The 20,101-nt window shown below is 45.3% G+C and overlaps 1 protein-coding gene across 1 annotated transcript in view; it reads left to right on the plus strand.

Moving 5' to 3' along the window:
* Nucleotides 1-20,101, plus strand: part of ELAPOR2 (endosome-lysosome associated apoptosis and autophagy regulator family member 2) — a 66,791-nt gene that overhangs the window by 41,803 nt on the left and 4,887 nt on the right. Inside the window, exons 9-17 of the mRNA XM_084811188.1 lie at nt 745-873; nt 4,133-4,223; nt 5,170-5,272; nt 6,739-6,876; nt 8,795-9,058; nt 10,088-10,261; nt 12,954-13,143; nt 16,298-16,394; nt 18,183-18,284. Of these exons, the coding sequence (XP_084667314.1) occupies nt 745-873; nt 4,133-4,223; nt 5,170-5,272; nt 6,739-6,876; nt 8,795-9,058; nt 10,088-10,261; nt 12,954-13,143; nt 16,298-16,394; nt 18,183-18,284 (1,288 nt within the window). The remainder of the gene's footprint in view (nt 1-744; nt 874-4,132; nt 4,224-5,169; nt 5,273-6,738; nt 6,877-8,794; nt 9,059-10,087; nt 10,262-12,953; nt 13,144-16,297; nt 16,395-18,182; nt 18,285-20,101) is intronic.

Consider the following 20,101-nt stretch of genomic DNA (forward strand, 5'->3'; position numbering starts at 1 on the left):
GAACAGGCAGCAGCAGGAGTAGTCAAAGTAATAAGCAAGAGGTCGAACACAGTAAATCAGTCAGGTATGTTAAGTAGTCCAAAAGTAGGGTAATTTGACAGTTGAAAAGGTCAGTAAACAAGGCACGATTCAGGAGGTAAGGTACACAGCAGAGGCTGGATGGACCAAGTTGTTCCAACACTGACTGTGTTTCTAGTGAAGGCTTTTAAGCCCAAAGCCAGCTGGACCCTAACCAGAACTCAGCTGCAGTAATCAGAGCTCCTTTTCCAGAGCCCTACTTTTGAGCATTCATTTTCTCCTGAGGAGGCCTTTTCTGGAGACATGCACTCCTTCACACAGGAGCCCTACTAGCTTGTCGCTTGAGGCGAAGATGCTCCTGGAGGTCCGGGGGTTGCTCAGCCTCTGCCTAAAAGCCAGAGTCCCCTTCTCCTGACAGGGATGGCCCCACAACCAGCTCCCCTAAGGGCTCAGGTTCCTGTGGGTCTGGTGGCAGTCCCTGGCCTGGGGTACTCTGGGCTTCTGAGGCCTCTAGCTCTTCCTCTGAGGAGGACTCCTCCAGTCGGGGCATGGAAAGAATGCCATGACACCCTTGTTTATTCAGGCTTGAGTCACACATCCATTTTCAGTGTGGAGAACCACCCAAGAACGGCTAGTTCTTATCATTAATGCATCTGGTAAAATGTTTCATTTTGTTGTTAGCTTGTTTTATTGTATGTTTTAATTTGAACCCTTTTCTTCTTGCAGATTGCAAGGCCTGTCCTGCAGGGACTGAACCAGCACTGGGACTGGAATATAAATGGTGGAATGTGCTACCTCTCAATATGAAGACTTCTTGTTTCAATGTTGGGAACTCAAAATGTGATGGGATGAATGGTGCGTTCGCCTTTTTTTCATCTCTCGCTTACCGTTTCTTCTGATTTCATGAGAGCTGGTGTGGCGACGAAGGGACAAGCGACACTTAATGCATCGCTAGGGACTATGTCTGCTTTTTGTCTTTATTTAATTACAGGCGCAGGGGAAGGGCGATTTTCATCAGGGCTGCAGCGCGTGGGGAGGAGATGTTTAGTCCTTCCCTCCCCAGCCACGATTCCGGTGAAAATCACCCACTGGTGCGCTATGAGGCTTAGAAAAACAGGTCCCATTGGTGTCAATGGGAGCCCTCCCCCCCAGCATCATAGCCATGTCTGCAGGCAGTGGGGGCATCAGAATCGTGACAGGGAGGGAAGAGCTAACTCTCCCTCCCTGTATGCTGTGGTCCCAATGAACACCTCCCCCCCCCATGCACACACACCTGTAATAACATAAAGGAAAAAAATAAATGTAGTTCCTAATGACACATTAAGCATCACATGTAGCTTGGCCCTAAGAGAATGAGCTACGAGTCAGGGTGTCCTCAGTGGCTCATGGCTTTAGGCAAGACAGTGTTAATCAGCCTCAGTCCTTCATCTGTAATAGGGATAATAATACTGACCTACCTTAAAAGCTTGTTGTAAATATTAATGAGATCATGTTTTGCACTTGGAAACACTCTCTATAAATAGTAAATATTGTTACTATTCATTTCCTCATATGCTCATTATCACCAGTGGTGAATACTTACTTTGATCAGTTGATCTTGGCTTATTTCATCATTCAAGGGGAGTCCGTCAACTCTAGTAGGAATTGTGGTATACCACTATACAGGAAAGATCTTAATGTCCCTGATAGCCATGATAGTATGGTCACTGAACCTAAGCCGGACATCCTAGAGGGTGAAGTCAAGTGGGCCTTAGGAAGCATTACTAACAACAAAGCTAGCAGAGATGACAGTATTCCAGCTGAGCTATTTAAAATCCTAAAAGATGATGCTGTTAAAGTGCTGCACTCAATATGCCAACAAATTTGGAACACTCAACAGTGGCCACAAGACTGGAAAAGGTCAGTTTACATTCCAATTCCAAAGAAGGGCAGTGCCAAAGAGTGTTCAGACTACCGTACAATTGCACTCATTTCACATGCCAGCAAGGTTATGCTCAAAATCCTACAAGCTAGGCTTCAGCAGTATGCGAACTGAGAACTACCAGAAGTACAAGCTGGGTTTCGAAGAGGCAGGGGAACTAGAGATGAAATCGCCAACATTCGCTGGATCATGGAGAAAGCAAGAGAATTCCAGAAAAACATCTATTTCTGCTTCATTGACTATGCTAAAGCCTTTGATTGTGTGGATCACAACAAACTGTGGCAAATTCTTAAAGTGATGGGAGTACCAGACCACCTTACCTGTCTCCTGAGAAACCTGTACGAAGGTCAAGAGGCAACAGTAAGAACCGGACATGGAACAACCGATTGGTTCAAAATTGGGAAAGGAGTACGACAAGGCTGCATATTGTCGCCCTGCTTATTTAACTTATATGCAGAGTACATCATGAGAAATGCCAGGTTGGATGAATCACAAGTCGGAATTAAGATTGCCGGGAGAGTTATCAACAATCTCAGATACGCAGATGATACCACCCTAATGGCAGAAAGCGAAGAGGATCTAAAGAGCCTGTTGTTGAGGGTGAAAGCGGAGAGTGCAAAAGTTGGTTTGAAACTCAACATTAAAAAAACAAAGATCATGGCATCTGGCCCCATCACTTCCTGGCATATGGAAGCGGAAGAAATGGAAGCAGTGACAGGTGTTATTTTCTTGGGCTCCAAGATCACCGCAGACGGTGACTGTAGCAATGAAATTAAAAGACGCTTGCTCCTTGGGAGGAAAGCTATGGCAAACCTAGGCAGCATAGTAAGAAGCAGAGACATCACCTTGCCGACAAAGGTCTGTCTAATCAAAGCTATGGTTTTCTCAGTAGTAATGTATGGCTGTGAGAGCTGGACTATAAGGAAGGCTGAGCGCCGAAGAATTGGTGCTTTCAACTGTGGTGCTGGAGAAGACTCTTACGAGTCCCCTGGACTGCAAGGAGGTCGAATCAGTCAATCCTAAAGGAAATCAACCCTGAGTGCTCTTGGAAGGACAGATACTGAAGCTGAAGCTCAAATATTTTGGCCACCTAATGCGAAGAGAAAACTCCCTGGAGAAGACCCTGATGCTGGGAAAGATTGAAGGCAAAAGGAGAAGGGGACGGCAGAGGATGGGATGGCTAGATAGCATCACTGATGCAATGAATATGAACTTGAGCACACTCCGGGAGAAAGCGGAGGACAAGAAGGCCTGGCGTGCTATGGTCCATGGGGCCACGAAGAGTTGGACACGACTTAACGACTGAACAACAACAACAGGGTATACTATTCAGAAAACACACACACGTGGTACTGCTCTCTCAGGATAGCACCAACTTCAGAATGCAAGTGTGTGAGGCCTCTTGCATGATCAGTGACTCCTCTCCATAAAGAAGTCCCTGCCCACTGAAAGCTAGCATATCAGGGAGAAGGGTTCTAGCAGAGCCTCCTCCCTGACACCCTGCCTTGGTGCATTGATGGAGCTTTTTAAATGCGGGGCTTGGGGGAGTATCGAAACATGCAATCCCCCACTGCTTCCTGAAGTAGTATTGCCCCAGGAAGGTTCTATCATACGCTTTTTATGTGTTTCTTTCAGATACCATAACTGAGGTTTCATTGGAGTAATGTGGTTTTATCCTACAAGGATCACAGAGAAGAAAGATGGGCCACTGGTTAGAGGGTTTGTCTGGAATGAAGAATCCATAAGTTCAGTGAAGGCTGGTGGCTCTGATGTCAGTGAGGTGGTGAATCCACTCCAGGTTTCAGTCCGAACCAGTCAGAACTCTAAAGGAGCTATCCAAGGTGCTTTGGATAGCTCCTTTAGAGTTCTGACTGGTTTGGGCTGAAACTTGGAGCGGATTCGCCACCCCACTGACATCGGTGCCACCAGCCTCCACCTCATGAGTTGTATTACTGCGGGAGCCACAGATTGTCTCTCTGTTTTAAGCATGTTCTTTATGTTGAGATACAACATTTCATTATACTGATTATCCTTGGATTTGGGCCAGTTTGGACCCATTTAATTGCACTGAACTGGCCTAAACAAAAGTAAATGGGTTTAACTAATTGATGGATATTTTCTTTCATGTTTTTAAAAAATGTATTTGCGAGATTATGCATTACCTGACTTTTAGATGGGATTTTCTTTTTTCAGGCTGGGAAGTAGCTGGTGACCACATCCGGAGTGGGGCAGGGGGTACGGATAATGATTATCTCATTGTGAATCTTCACATACCAGGATTTAAGTAAGCAACAGTTTAATTTCTGAATTCCTGTGATATTCCTCATCTGTTTTCTCTCTTCCACATTATCTCCTCTCTCAAAGTGCCTCATGCTGGGTTCACACAACACACTAACCTGCACTCAGTGGTTGAGTGTGGGTTGTTGTTGAACTGTGGGCTAGCATGCTGTCTGAACCCAGGACATTTTTCACAGGGTGGCTTGTTAACCATGCAGTGTGGCTTATTTTTCTCAAACAAGTCACCTTAAGAATCCATGGTTTGTTGTTGGGTTGTTCAGGGTGGTTAATAAGCCACCTTTTGGAAAATGTCCTGGGTTCAGACAACACTCTAAACCACGGTTCAACAAACAGCCCCCTCAACCACTGAGTGTGGGTTAGCATGTTGTGTGAACAGCCCCATGAGGAAGAAAATTGTGAACAGGGGTTGAGATTCTGAGAGCCACATGCAATAGGTCAGTGTGGCCAAGCAAAGCAGTAATGGAAGCTTCTACTGGTGGTGGTGTGTGTGTTGGTGATGGTGGTGCGAGGGACACTATGGTTAAATCTGGTAGTATGTGCTTTGTTGTCTTACTCAAGTGTGAGACCTCTGGATATACTCAGGGGACATGATCCAGTAAGCCTTCCTCGTATGCAGAGCATGTTGACATTTCATGTGTGGGAAGATACGACCGCATCCCTAACGTGGAACTACATGTGACCTATGTGATGCCTTAAGGCCAACCCCACCAGGCTGAAGCCAGCGCAACTCCTGCTATAGGAAATGCATTGCGAAATTTTATAATAAAACGGTAATAGTATAAGGAAACTGATCGTATGATTCTTGTTCATCTCTTGGTTTTTAAACAGAGTGCAAACTGCATTGGAGCGTATAAATAGAACATTGGTATAATTGGCTAGCAAATATCTCTTGAAGCACCTTGTAAATATTTCGTTTCCTCTCTGTGGAACAGGCCTCCAACGTCAGTAACAGGAGTGACAGGCTCAGAACTTGGACGGATCACTTTTGTGTTTGAGACCATCTGTTCAGCAGACTGTGTGCTGTATTTCATGGTGGTAAGCAAGAACATGGTCAGGACTGACACAAAGACTATGTTTGGCATTTCTCTGTGCCATTTTTATTGCTGAGTATATGCCTTATTAAGCTACAGTGGTTCAATTGTTGTTAGGGATAAGCCCATTTTGCATAGATATGTTCCTGAGGACAAAGTAGATATTCCTTCCCTGATCTGAGGCATATGAACATGTGCGGAGGGAATGGAGTTTTCTTAGCTCAAACGCCCCATTGTGAGTGGTTTAGCTTGTTTTGTTATGAGATAATGTCCTATGTTTTTGCCATTAGATATCAAAATAGCGACTTCCAAACTTTTCTCCTAATCAGTAGATCTGCCTTAGATGCCCTACTTGTGTGCCCACCTTTAAGAGCAATTAAGGCTGGCAGGCACAAGGCATAGGTCCTTCTCGATAGTGGCCCCTTGCTTGTGGAACTCTGTTCCAGTTGTTATCTGCCAGGCCCCATCATTGCAAGCCTTCAAGCAGGGCCAGTTTACTTTGGCTATAATTAAGATAGGGCACCAGTGGTGTCATTGTCAATATGGTGCTATTTGTTTTTAGTGTTAATTTTGATATTTTTGTATCATTTTATTCATTCATTCATTTATTCATTCATTCATTTCATTTCTATACCGCCCAATAGCTGAAGCTCTCCGGGCAGTTCACAAAAATTAAAACCAAACAGCACATAATAAAACAATTTAAAATATATAGAACATTAAAGTATCATTGGTTTAGTATGTTTCGTGGTTTTAAAATTCTGTTGTGCGACACTTTGAGAGGGTTTACCCTAAAAGGCAGCTTATAAATCTTTTAAACAAGCAAGCAAACAAAATGTCTTGGGTTACATGAGTACCACATTTCAGCTTTTTAATCAGTAGAGAAGTACCCCAAGAATATTAATATTTGAGTGAGTATCAGTCTCACTGATCTTCATGTAGATCGGCCTTCCCCAATCTGGCACCCTCCAGATGTGATGGACTACAACTCCCATCATTCTTAGCCAGCATGGCAAATGATCAGGAATGATGGGAATTGTAGTCTAAAACATCTGGAGAGTATCAGGTTCAGGAAGGTTGATGCAGATAATCACAGAGTGTAGGTGAAAAATTGGTTTCCTGTTTTCCCAGACCTTTTCCACGGGGTAACATCTTATAAAGCAATTTAATCAAGCAAAGTAGTGTTATGTTTCTCGGGCTTCCAGATTGTCAGCAGCAGGTACTGGGAATAATGTAGGGCAAGGGGATAAGGGCAAGATCTCTGAAAGGTAGATTCCTCTCTATTGGAACTGGTAGTGCCTTACACTTGAATAAAATTATTTTTTGTCAACAGGCCACCAGGTATATGCTCTCCTTGTGGCCAAAACAGTGGTACACCTGGCCCTGCAAGGGGGAAGATTGGCATGCTTGTGTTATTGAACAGCCAGTTAGCTAACATTGTATGTTTTTTTTAATGTCCTTTGCTTCCAGGACATCAATAAAAAGAACACAAATGTAGTGGAATCGTGGAGTGGAAGCAAGGACAAGCAATCATACACACACATAATCTCCAAAAATGCTTCTTTTACATTCACGTGGGCTTTCCAGAGAACAAATCAGGGCCAAGATGTAAGTACTGTGAATATTTTGGTATAAATAAACATATTGAATAAGTTTTTAAGAAGCACTAATGCTGTGGCACAAAACTTCCTTTCACAGCTTTGGTAAGGTTGCCAAATTCTAAGCCATAAGGGGCAGGTATGGCACAATTGATAAAGTATTAGAATCCTGGAGACAAATGGCTGGTTAGCTTAGCTTCTATTTGTGGTCCCCACCCTTCTGTCCTTAGGGCCTGTGTAAGGTTTTAACCAGCTAAACTGACAACTTTCCTTTATCTCATGGAAACTGAACTGAAAACATTCTGAGAACTTTGTTCTCTGGACAGCTGAAATGTTTATGAGACATTCTTTGCTGCCACAGTAGCTCAGCCAATCAGTGCCAGAGCCTTCGTTGCTATGCATACAATGCCATATAGATTAGTTTTGACTGTAAGAGTCCTAGGCCATGAATTCTGACTGTCCTGTGCAAATTACTCTCTCTCAACCTAAGCTACCATTGAGGATTAGATGGCGAGGTTTTCGTACATTGAAAACTGCCACAGAAATTATGCGTAATAGTTTAGGAGTTACCATGGTATTGCAATAAGAGTAACTAGAGAGGCTGGATATCTTCCAGGCTTTCCTTTCTTGGTTCTTAGTCTTGCAGGGCAGATTCTTACACCCGCAAGGCCAAGACAAGCCACAGACTCCACCTGCAGAAGAGGACCTGGAAATCCTAGGCAAGGGGCTTTACTCAAATGGTTCGGAGCGCCATTCTCCCTGCCCAAGAGTTGCCTAAAGGCTGTACACATGTATCATCAAATAAACTGCCAGTTTTGAGGGAGGGTGGGACCAAAGATAGAACCAGTGGTTAGCTTTTTAAAAGTACCCTTCCAACCTTGAGAAAGCACTCTTCCAGATCTTGCCTGCCAAACACCACCACTAAGCCCAATTATTGGTTCGTGAGCACATCCCTGCAGCTTCCTACTTCCTTCCCTCTACATCCCATTCTAATATATCATGGTGGAGATCTCTCTCTCTCTCTCTCTCTCTCTCGTATATCCAAAATCCTCTCTTGTGCCACAACTGCTGTCCTCTTCTCCCAAATCCTGACAACCTGTACATCCCTGTCAACAACACCTCCTTTTCTACAGGTCAAAACTCTGCAGAGCATGTGTTCCCAGATGTTGTTGACCCTCACAATTGGCGTTGCTGGTTGGGGATGATGGGAATTGGAGTCTGGCAACATCTGGGGACCCAAGGTTGGAACAGGTTACTGTAGCAGAGTAGAGAGTCAGTGTGAGAGCGCAGAAGAAGTATGCATGCCAGCCTGAGCTTCTTGCAGAAAGGGCAGGATAAACATTTAAAAGTAAATAAAAGCCCGCTACCCCTCCTTGGCTACAAAGGCCAGCAAATTTCACTGGGGCCACTGATTTAAATGGGACTGCAGAAAGAGAGGCATAACAGCCCCTAGCAAGGCAGCCCCCTCACTCAACTAAGGACAGCACTTCCTAGCCTATTAGTGAACCCTGAAAATGATGCAAGAACAATCTGCCCCTTTCCTGGCAGCTCACTGCATGGGAAGGAAGAGGCAGAGAGAGAAAAGGGGTGGCAGAAAAAGAAAGTGTGACCCAGCCACTCTTGGCTCTGCCCACTGCTGGCTTTGGCCCTGCCCACCGCCTACATGCAGTCCCCAACAGCTGCATGTAAGGCCCTCATCAGAGAAAAGGTTGCTCACCCCTGCTCTAGGTCAAAGACATTGGAATCGTTCCACTGCCCTACTTACTTCCAAAGAGCTACTTCGGTTGCCTTCTTTCTATTGCTGTTCGTACCATTTTGCAGTGATAATGTCAACAATAAAGGGATAAGCGCTGTGCCTTTGATGAACCGTGCAGAGTGTCCCAGAAGCAGCAGTTTTGTTATTTCCCCTCCCTGTTGTTCCTTTACAGAGCAGGAAGCTCATCAATGATGTGGCAAAGATCTATTCCATCACCGTGACCAATGCAGTTGATGGTGTCGCCTCATCCTGCCAGGCCTGTGCTATTGGTTCTGAACAGTCTGGCTCCGCCTGCATCCCCTGCCCTGCCGGACACTACATAGAAAAGGAAACCAACCAGTGCAAGGAGTGTCCTCCTGACACGTACCTGTCCATTCATCAAGTGTACGGACAAGAAGCATGTGTCCCGTGTGGACCTGGCAGCCAAAGCACCAAGGTAGACAGGTGCCATAAGTAGCCTTGACCTTTGTAAACAAGCATCCCTAAGAATGGCCTGGATCAGGTCAATGGTCCATCTAGCCCAGCACTCTTCCTCCAAGCTCACAAGCAGAGCAAAATGGGGACAGTGATCCCATGTTGCACGACCCCAGCATCTGGTAATCAGTCATGTGCTGACTCCGAATATGGAATTGGCATTCAGTTGTCTGGGCGAGTACCCACTGATAGACTGTTCCCTGCAAATCTGTCTAACCCAGGGGCTGGGGAACTTAAGCCAAATTGCCTCCCACCCGGCCCTTCGCAGGCCAGATCACATCAGTGGGTGTAGCTGTGCCCACCAATGTCATCACTGCACTCCAGCTTCGCATGCTGCTCATTGTCACGATGGGAGATAACCGTGGGGCTTCCTCCAGGGGGTAGGGCTTGGAGGCCAAGCTCTGTCCCCGAGAGGAATCCAAGGAGCTGGATGGGGAACCTCCACTGGCCAGGTTAGGCCCACGGGCCGGGGGTTCCCCATCCCTAGTCTAGCCTCTTTAGAAGCCATTTAAGAGTCACATTACATTTATGGTTGGGTAACGTCAGCCTCTGCCTGTCACAGCCTTTACAGCAGGGTTGACATTTGACCAGCCCTGCCTCCAAAGCGGTCGATGGACTGATCCCATGTTGTCCAAATATTTTTCAGAAATGGCCAAATACATCAAGTATGTGGAGTGCTAGTTTATTTTTTTAAAAGTAACAGAGATAATTATACTCATTACAGAAAGCAGTCTCTTCTGGTACACTTCAGAGTCTAGTCCCCTCCAGATGGTTTTAAAGTGCTCCTTGCTAGATCATATGGAAGCCCCTTGCGCCACCCCCAAAGCAATGGACTTGAAGGCATTCCTGACTCCTGGACCCTTGTAACCTGTGCCATTGTAATGACCATTTGTGTGGGTTTGCTTCCTGTTTCCTCCTGAACCTTGTTTAGAACTTGATCACTTGTAACATTCCTGCCACAACTCACGTCCATTTTGCTTTCCTTTCTAAGGACCATTCTGCATGCTTTAGTGACTGCATGCTGTCATATGTCAAGGACAATCGGAGCCTGACCTATGATTTTAGCAGCCTGAGCAGAGTGGGCTCACTAATGAACGGGCCAAGCTTTACAGCGAGAGGAACAAAATTCTTCCATTTCTTCAATATCAGCCTATGCGGAAACCAAGTAAGTGAATGCCTTTCCAAGGCCAGAACTACACATCACGCACAGCATGAGGCTGTCATCAAAAAATGGCATCTCCTGTTTTTCTAACAGTTAGGACCAGGTATCTCACATAGTGATGTCATCACATGAGCATACCCAATGAAACTCATAGGAACAGAAGTAGTTGCCGTTGGTCCATCTAGGCCAATATAGTTAATACTGACTGGCAGTGGCTCTCCAGGGTTTCAGACAGGAGTATTTCCTAGCCCCACTTGCAGAAGTTGCAGATTGAACCTTGTGTATAAGCCTATGGACACATAGCCTTATACGCAAGATTCACGGCTCTATTTGCGTATAAGTCTATGGGCATATCCTGCTGATTGCCATTTTAAAAAAGAAAAGAAATGGCGATCGGTGCAGAGGAGGTGAATGGCTCTGGCTGGCAAGGTAAGCGGCCCTATAGCCTGTGCGGCTCTGCAGAATCCCCGCGGGGCGGAGCCACTGTGGAGGATTCTGCGAGGGGAGGAACGGATTGCCTTCCCCCCCACGGATTCCCCACCGGAACAGATGGTGGGGAATCCGTACACCCCTAGTCATGAGCATCATATATTTTCAGCCCAAAGTGGGTTCTCTTGCCATTCTGTTTTGATCCTGCATTGCCTTACGTTTGCCTGCCTTGCATCATTCCATAGGTGAAATGATACCAGATATTTGAGATTCAAAGGAATTTTACTCCAGAATAATTCTTCACAGATGCACATAAGGCTGAAGGGAATTTCGTTGCTTTTGTCTTGGGCTGCGTCTGCACCAGCGCCTTGCTCTGCTCTACAAAACGCTCTCTGTTTCATGTCTTAGTGGCTTCCCATGTGGCTCTTCACACATTTTCTAGTCCACACACTGAAGAGCTGCACAGAAATTACTTGTGGCTAAGGGCAGTATCCAGTACTGCCACTTCGCTCCACTGATTCCGTTGCACTCGCAGGGCCTGCCACGTGCACAACAGGAACTAGCACTCCCTAAAGAAATCGAATCCTGAAAACAAGTGGAAACATGCATTTCCAAAATGGGATATATCAGCGGAACTCCCTTCTGCGAGCTCTGCTGACCTGCGCCATTCCGGAAACGAGTGTTTCTGCTTGTTTCTGATTGCTTCGGGAACTGCTAGGACCCCGTTGTGCTAACGGTGAGTCCTGCTAGCATGCAGGCAGTATTGGATACTGCTTTTGGTGTCCTAGACTTCAGTGTCTAGGAGCACATCAGATCGCATACTTGCCATTTGCTCATGAATAAGCATTGCAAGGAGTACTGTGGGAGAAAGAAGTACCTCTTTACTGAGTCACCTGCTTCTTTGTTGCAAAATTTGGAGATGGAGCGCTTGGAAGAGAACCTCTACCTGGGACATACCAAGAAGAAAACTGAAACAGCTGTTGTAGATGTACCCTTATTGCCATCTACATATACTCAAATTATTCCTTTTCCATTGTCCAGGAGCTTAGTCATAGTTCTTTAAGTTTGTGGCCTCGCCAAAACTACTCACAGTTCCTGTCAAATATCATTGACAGTGTTGAAAAATGCATACTTTTTGGGGGGACGGTTCTGCCACTCCTTGAGAAATGATAATTTACATGGCCCTGACTTACTCTCACTTTCAGTGGCATCATTGTGTAGCCACATCTGCTTGGCTACGTAGCATGTGACATCATTCCATTCACTACGGGATTCCTGATTAGCTGGGGATGCCTATGTAACTGACCCAGAAGCCTTGCTTCCACTCTTAATTGTCCGTGTTTGCCGTCAGTGACATAATCCTGTAGCCAAATCTGATTGGCTATGTAGCACTATCATGCCACTGTGTGATCCCTTATGGGTTGGGATGAATGATCCAGGAAGTAAAAAGAAGCAGCAGCTAGGTGAAAAATGGTGCCAAAGCAACCACAGCCAGGGGGAGCTATCGCACCAAACGGGAATTGTAAAAGGTGATTAGTTGCACAAAATGTTTTGGGGAATTCTTTCTACCCAACCACAACTGGTATTTTCAACTAGAAGATCAAACCTGGAGAATATTCTGTGTTGCCCTAATTACGTTGCATTAAATTTTATTTGTGTTATTGTGAAATGGGGGATATCTACAGGGTATCTGCAAATTGCAAGAAGTTGTGTCATATTTGGATAAGAGGTAGAATAAGTATTTTCATATCAATTTATTTGGAAAACCAATGAGGTCTATAATTAGTGTGCAATTACAGTCTGACACTACGTGTTGAAGTTTGCCAACTATTCTCTCCCTTTGGTCCATTAAAGGTATTCCTTCCATTCTCCAAATCCCTGCATTAAGCCTCTGTGAGGTAGTGTATCATTATCTAAAGGCCAGAATACACTTAACTTGTAAGGCAATGTATTGTGCCCTGCTAGAAAGCAGCATGGCCCCTTGATGAGTATATATATATTTTTAAAAATGTCGTTTATGAGCATCAACTCTGATTAAATATGTGTCAAAGTATGTGTGTGTGTGTGTGGTGGGAGCTGACTGTTTGACAGTCTGTGAGGAGAATCACACTGGTTCCTTCAGTACAGGCCAGTTTTTGTGGCTCATTTCTTCAATTTTTTGGCAAATTAGCTTCAAGTCGTAATGAGAAGCACGTGATTCACAAGATGTTTGGAAATCCCGCATGAAAGCCACACGTTTACCCCCCCCCCCTTTTAAAATCCACAGGGAGAAAAGATCGCAATTTGTGCAGACAATATAACAGATATCACGCTGAAGGATATGGTAGCTGAATCAGAAGACTTTTCCAACATTGTGAGGTCTTTTGTCTGCCAATCTACTATCATACCCCCCGATAGCAAGGGATTTCGAACTGCTTTGGCACTTCAGTCCAACAGCCTCGCGGACACGTTTTTGGGTAAGCACTTTAATCTTCTGTTTGTTCTGATGAAGAGTGAATGGCATGAAAGCTGAGAGAGGGGAGGAGGGGGAGGTCACATGCCCTAATCTAGTGACTACATTTTGCAGCCTTCACAGTTGAATTGCAATTTGGGGGAACATGGGGGGATTTGTCTAAAGGCCAGAAGGTTCCCTAGTGACTCTCCTTCTAGGATGAAACAAGGAAGTCTTGTGACACCTTAAGGATGAACAGTTTTCTTATGGCATAAGCTGGAGTGGGCAACTTGTGGTCCTCCAGATGTTTCGGCCTATAACTTGCATCGGCCCTAACCAGCATATCCAGTGGTGAGGGGTGAGGGGAGTTGCCCAAAACGTCTGGAGGGCCTCAAGTTGCCCACAGCTGGCAAACGCTTTCATGAACATTGGGCTCTCCCCCTGCCCCCCAGCATGTGTATATATACTTGCCAATTTGAGATTAACACTTTGTGCATCTGGTGAAGTGAACGGTGTCCATGAAAGTTTATGCCATAAGAAATGTGTTAGTCTTTAAGGCAGGGGTGAGCATCTTGTGGCCCTCCAGATGTTTTGGCCTACAACTCCCAACATCCCTCAGGTCATTGTGTCAGCTAGAACGGGGGACAGCCAGCCAGAACTCATGTTCTGGTGAAATAGGCCTTTACGAGGCCCTGTGATAGAACCTCAGAGTTCTGTGGCTCTCAGTGATTTCAGCGAAGGAGCAAGGGCTGACGGGGGAAGCCCAGACAAAGAGGCTTGTCACGTGACCAAAGAGCAAATGGCAGGGGTAGGCACCTTGCTGCCCATGGGCACCAATGTGCCTTCAGACTCCGTTTTTGGTGCCCGCCAAGGTGCCCTACCCTTCCCACGTTTTCTTTTTTCTTTTTCATAACCAAGTTTCCTATTGGCAAAGTGAGGGTCTATAGCCGCTCTCATCTTCTTTTCCCATGAATGCCTCTGGGCCATACATGGGGCTCAGAGACATTCTTAGGAAATGAAAATGGCAGGTGGCTGCAGGCCAATGCTTTTATCTGCCCATTTTGTGGTGGTGCCCTGGACTGTTTCTCAATTTGCCAGATGTGCCCGCAGGCCAAAGAAGGTTGCCTATCCCTGGCAAACGGTACTGGACTTTGGTTTCAGGGAGTGATTTCAGCAGTGGTATCCAGCCTGTGGGAGGCCAGAAACCAAGTAGTTTCGGAAGCAACACGAGAGTCAGTTGGACAACTCAGACAGTGTGGGCTTGATGTCGAAGGTTTTTATAGAGTTTTGACATAAGAATCAGAGGAAAAAGTTCTAGCTTCAGCTGAGGCAAAATAAACAAAGGAGGGGAAATGGCTTTGAGCACAGCAGGCAGTAGATTCAATAGGACGGATATGGCATGGACCCAAATCCAGTCACACCAGTACTTCTGAGGGATTGCAGTGCTTGGAGGTGTGAAGCTTCTGTCTGCACCTTACACCAATTTCACGTTACACCCTGGAGGTATGCAGTTCTTTGTCTGGGTGTATTCCAATCTACGTATTTCAGGATTGCTATGCTTAGCGTAAGAGTCTTGTGTGGCGCAGAGTAGTAGGCAGCAGTATTGCAACCGAAACTCTCCCCACAACCTGAGTTCGATCCCGGCGGAAGCTGGGTCCCAGGTAGCCGGCTCAGGTCGACTCAGCCTTCCATCCTTCCGAGGTCGGTAAAAGGAGTACCCAGCTTGCTGGGGGAAAGGTAGTCACGACTGGGGAAGGCAATGGCAAACCACCCCGCTACAGTCTGCCAAGAAAACGCCAGCGCAAGTGGCGTCCCCCTAGGAGTCAGCAATGACTCGGTGCTTGCACAGGAGGAACCTTTCCTTTCCATGCTTAGCCTAATCATGAGGGATTTAGTTTGGTGCTGTTTGATGCATCCATATTTTTGAATCTCTTCCTGCCTACAAGACCAGATGCACAGGATCCCATGACAAGATTGCTTGCTACGTCCTCTCAGTTCAGCCTGAGATGCAACTCCCTTTAAGCGCCTCTTAATGTTAGTTGCCAAGCCAAACTTCTTTAAGTGACAGTATCATGTCACACCAAACACCGGGGTGAAATGTCTTTTCTGCTGTATGCCAGGCAGTCTGCCAACACTCCATTGCTTAGCATTTGTCTCCACTGACTCATCTATTAAAACATCAGTGGATTAGTTGGTTGAACTGATGAGCATTAAAGTGAGCATCTCTCCTTTTGTAAGCCGTATGTTGAAGCTTACTTGGGGCCAAAACAGACATTAGTTTAAAGCTGCATCTTGCAGATATGACTTCTTTCATTTTTACTCTAGAATAGGTGCAGGAGCCCCAACTTCAAAAGCCCCCTAACACCACGCTAAGATCCCAATCAGGGTCTGCCTTGCTGCACCTACTCTAGAGTAAAAATGTGGTGGGAGAAGAAGCAGCTGCTGGACACAGATTTAAAGTAATGTCTGTTCTGGCCCTCATGCATAGTGACTACCACTGCTTGTGATGCAGGCATTTCATTCTTGTGTTGAAGTGTTTGTTCCACTTCAGTCTCACAAATTTTTCTATTTCTTTTGCTTTTAGTAAATTTAAATTTTAAAAAGGACAATATGTGATAACACAGGGAGGAAATGAACGGTCTTGTCAATATCCATAGAAAACCAAAAGCTCTGTCTATTTTTAAAACAAATGTGCATGATGCTGGACGCGTTCCATGGTGACAGTCTACACTGTCTGGTAGCATTTTGTGGGCTATATACTGAATATTGATAAATGAGCATTTCCCCCAAACCCCTCAGCATTTATTTCACGCTGAACTGCAGACCGGAAGGTCGGCAGGTCAGCAGTTCGAGACCCGAGTGCCGCCTGACGGAGCGAGCTCCCGTCTTCAGTCCCAGCTCCTGCCAACCTAGCAGTTCGAAAGCAAGAAATTGCAAGTCGATAAACAGGTGCCGCCTCGGCGGGAAAGGTGACAGCGTTCCGTGCACCTCGGTGTTCAGTCCTGCCGGCCACACGGCCACGGAAGCGTCTTCGGACAGCGCTGGCTCTTCGGCTTAGAAACGGGGATGAGCACCGCACCCTAGGGTCGGACACGACTGGTTGGGGACACCTTTACCTTTTACCTTTTTATTATATATATATATATATATATATATATATATATATATTTCCTTTGCAGGAGCTACCATTGAAACAACACTGGGAAATATTAACGTTAAGCCAGAAATGTTTGAGCGCTCTGAAAGGAAGACGGCTGACGTGCATTTCTATTACAAGTAGGTAGAAGGATCAGACCCTCTCTCTCTCTCTCTCTCTCTCTCTCTCTCTCACACACACACACACACACACGCACGCACGCACACACACAGCATAAATGCTGGGCTCTCCCTTGGGGACTTCCAGCTGCACCTACAAAGCTGTCTGCACCCAACCTCCTTCAGAAACTGATTTTTTAAAAGAAACTTTGAAAGAAATTACTGGACAGCATGCTGTTGATCAGCTGTTCGGTGGGCAGGAAGAGAAGGAAAGAGTTGCTTCCTGGCCTTTTCCAGTCCTCTTCTGCCACAGAACCCTTTCCCCTTTGCTCACCCTCTTCCCACTCTCAGCCTTGCTTTCCCAGCCTTGCTCTTTTCCTCTCCCTTCCCAGCCCCTTCTCTCACTCTTTTTCACATACACCAACATGCCCCCCCCCCCAGCCTCTTCTCGGGGGTGGTGGTGGTGGTGTGATCTGATGGAGAGGCACCAATACCTTGTGAGAAATGCTATGGCTGTGATCCTGGGGGAGAGACAGGGGTTTAAAAAGAATTCTTTTGTCCGTTTCCTTTCCTTTGGGGGCTGGAGAATGTAGTAGTGGATGGGATGGGCAGAGCAATCCTATGTAGGTCTATGTATGTAAGCATACAGTAGGACTGCAACCTTAGAAAGGAAGGATGGGTGGGATAGATGAGGGCAGCAGTGTGTTTGTGTGAGTGTGTGTGTGTGTGTGAGGGAGAGAGAGAGAGAGAGAGAGAAGGGGTGGAGGAAGGGTGGATGGATCTATGATGAGAAATGGATTGTCTCTCAGCCTCACCAGTTTGCCTTTTGTGAATTGGGTATTTTGTTGTGCTTCTGGGGTAAAATATGTGGCTTGGCTTTAGAGTTCAGATGCATCCTCTGCACTCAGTTTCTTGGGTAAGTTACTTATCCTGTGTGATTAGCAGCCATTATGTAGGTAGCCCCATCCTCCATGGGAGCTATTTTGTGGTGGTGCCTCTCATGTCTCTCAGAAGTAAATCCTGTTGAGTTCAGTGAGACTTTCTCCAAGGTAAGTGTATATAGGATTGCCGTCTCAATGGGGCTTCTAAGTAGCCATATATAGGATTGTACTGTGAGTTGTGAACCAGGAAATCCCTGGCTGGAATTTTGCCTCTGCCATGAACTCATTAGATGGCCTTAGGCAAGCCACTCTTTCTGAGACTCAGTCCCTTATCTGGGGGTAACAGTACTGACTTCCCTTACAGGGTTCTTTGTAGAACTACTGAAATATTATATGTGACCCACTCTGAACACTCAAAAGCACAGTGTCATTGATGATTATCTCATCAGTCAGATTCAGCTGTTCTGCCCACTCCACCAATCCCATTCTCTCTCTCACACACACTGTGGTGAACGTCTGCAAGTTGATTAGGAAAATAAAATGTTACATGTCACCTGAGTGAATGTGGCACATCCTAGTCCCTCAGTGATGGACAGGCAGGGGAAAGTTTGCCTGGGGCATCCCACTCCTCAGCTTTCTTCTATGCTCCAGCTTTATTTTTATTTTCTACATTTATATCCTGCCTTATTTTCAAAGTCCTGAGGTGGCTAGCAAAAGTAAATATAAAAACAATAAAAATGGTTTTTTAATCAAGAAAACCTTGGGACAAGAACAAAAAAAGTGAAGGTATAAAAAAGGTCTCACTTATCATTGGGGAGGCAGAGGCATCCATGCTATGGGACAGCGCCCAAGCATCTCATGTAAAAAGGAATAAGGCTACTTCTACTGCTACTAATTCGATTGAATACTTCTTCTCATTTCTATGTAGGTCTTCAGGAACGACAACCACCTGTGAAAATGGACGTGCTTCTGTTGTGAGAATGAGGTGTAATCCTGCAAAACCTGGCCAAGGAGAAATTTCAGTTCCCAGGTGTTTGTTAAGATTAGCGATGGTAACTGGGGATGTGTGACGTCCACCTCCTTAGGCTGATGTTACACTTATGAAAAGCTGTTTGGCTTCCTATGAAATTGTTCTGATATGTTGCCCGAGGAAGAACTTCCCCATTCCCTGTCAGCAACACTTTAGGTGATATCTAGAGACAACTGGTGGTTTTTATTTATTTATTTATTTTATTTATTTAAAATATTTCTCGGCCGCCTGTCAGGGCAGAAGCCCTCCCAAGGTGGCTTACAACAATCAAATAACATACAAACAGTTAAAATATTAACAGTGATAAAAACAATAAAAACAACAATAAAAGCCAACAATAAAACCAACAACGATGTTAACAGCAATCACAGCAACAACAGCAGTCATATCAAGAGAAGGCCATGGTAAAATAATATGTTTTCAAGGCCTTCTTAAAAGTCTGTAATGACGGAGCATGGCGGACCTCCGATGGCAGCTTGTTCCGAAGGTGTGGTTGTGCAGAACCTACTTACCCCTTCCCAAGAAAGCTCACAGCTGATATATGGAAACGCTTTTGGCTTGCCTTGAAGTTCCTTGCCTGTTTTTACCTGAGAAGTAACCACAAAATTTGCATTTCATTTTAGGGGAATTTTGATGGCAGTTCTAGGTTGGACCATAGACCCCCTCTTGCAGGATTTCACAAATTAAAGTGAGACTCCTTCACTTCAGATGGTTTGAGCCTCTGCACCTGTAGCTAAAGACCAAACATTGAGTAGATATTGACAGCTGGCAGCCTCTGGGTGAAATCTGGACCTCACGAGGGTTTGTTGCTAACCGAGAGTACAAATAAAGAAAAGAGAGAAGGTTGAGGGAGTGGCAGCTGTGATAATGAGAGTTTGCCAGTGGGGAGCTACAGATAGTTATGGCTTTTATTCACCCATCCCCATTCCTTTTCCAAATTGACCTGCAAAATTAGTTGCTGACTATAATCAATTAGTAAAACTCTTTTTTGTCACAGACCTCGAACTAGACAACAGAAAATGGACAGAGGAAGGTCACGCAGTCATATGATATGCTTTAAGGTCCCGATGAGAAAGTCGCCAAGACAGCAGAAGCCTCATGCGAAAGTTAGGAATTGCTGTATTATTCTTGAGCACCATCAATTCAGTTCACATGGCCACTCTTGTTACAGTCATCGGAGGGGAGAATGTCAGGCTCATGTAGTCCACCTACAGACTAAATAAATGTGGTGTTTGATTCTCGAACATCACACACATGCACCCCGTTGCACTCCGTTAATGACCGCAACATTAAGTGATGGCTTGCAGGTGAACAGATGCTGGGGAATTTTGTTTGGTCTGCATTTTTAAGTGAACAGACCTAATTGGCACTTCCTGGACTAATATGCAGAGCAGAACAGTTATCTTTTGGATTCTGTGTTTCTCCAAATGTTGCGATGTAGTTCTCTGCTCAAAAATTATGCACAAAAATGTGTATATTAGGGAAAGCTGTGCACAAGAAAAGTATGTTAGGGAAAGTTGTGTACAAGAACAAATGCAAATGTTTGTGTGTTTTGAAAAAAAAAAGGCAGAATAATGTGGAAATTGGACAGAACAGACATAAATGAATGCATGTGAAACTGACATGGGCCTGATATAGACTGAATCATACATGTGAAACTCTGAAACATGGATCAAACACCTCCAAATTTTCCTATGTACATGCCATCACCTCACACACTTGGTGAAGACAATTCACACATTCAGCCGCAAGTCGAGTGTTCTGTAATTGAGCAATGCAGTATCAAGAACTATATATACAAGTACGAATCAGCCTTG

Source organism: Heloderma suspectum, chromosome 7 (genome assembly GCF_057233095.1).
Source record: "Heloderma suspectum isolate Gila_16-S chromosome 7, 16-S_ref, whole genome shotgun sequence".
Lineage (NCBI taxonomy): Eukaryota > Metazoa > Chordata > Lepidosauria > Squamata > Helodermatidae > Heloderma > Heloderma suspectum.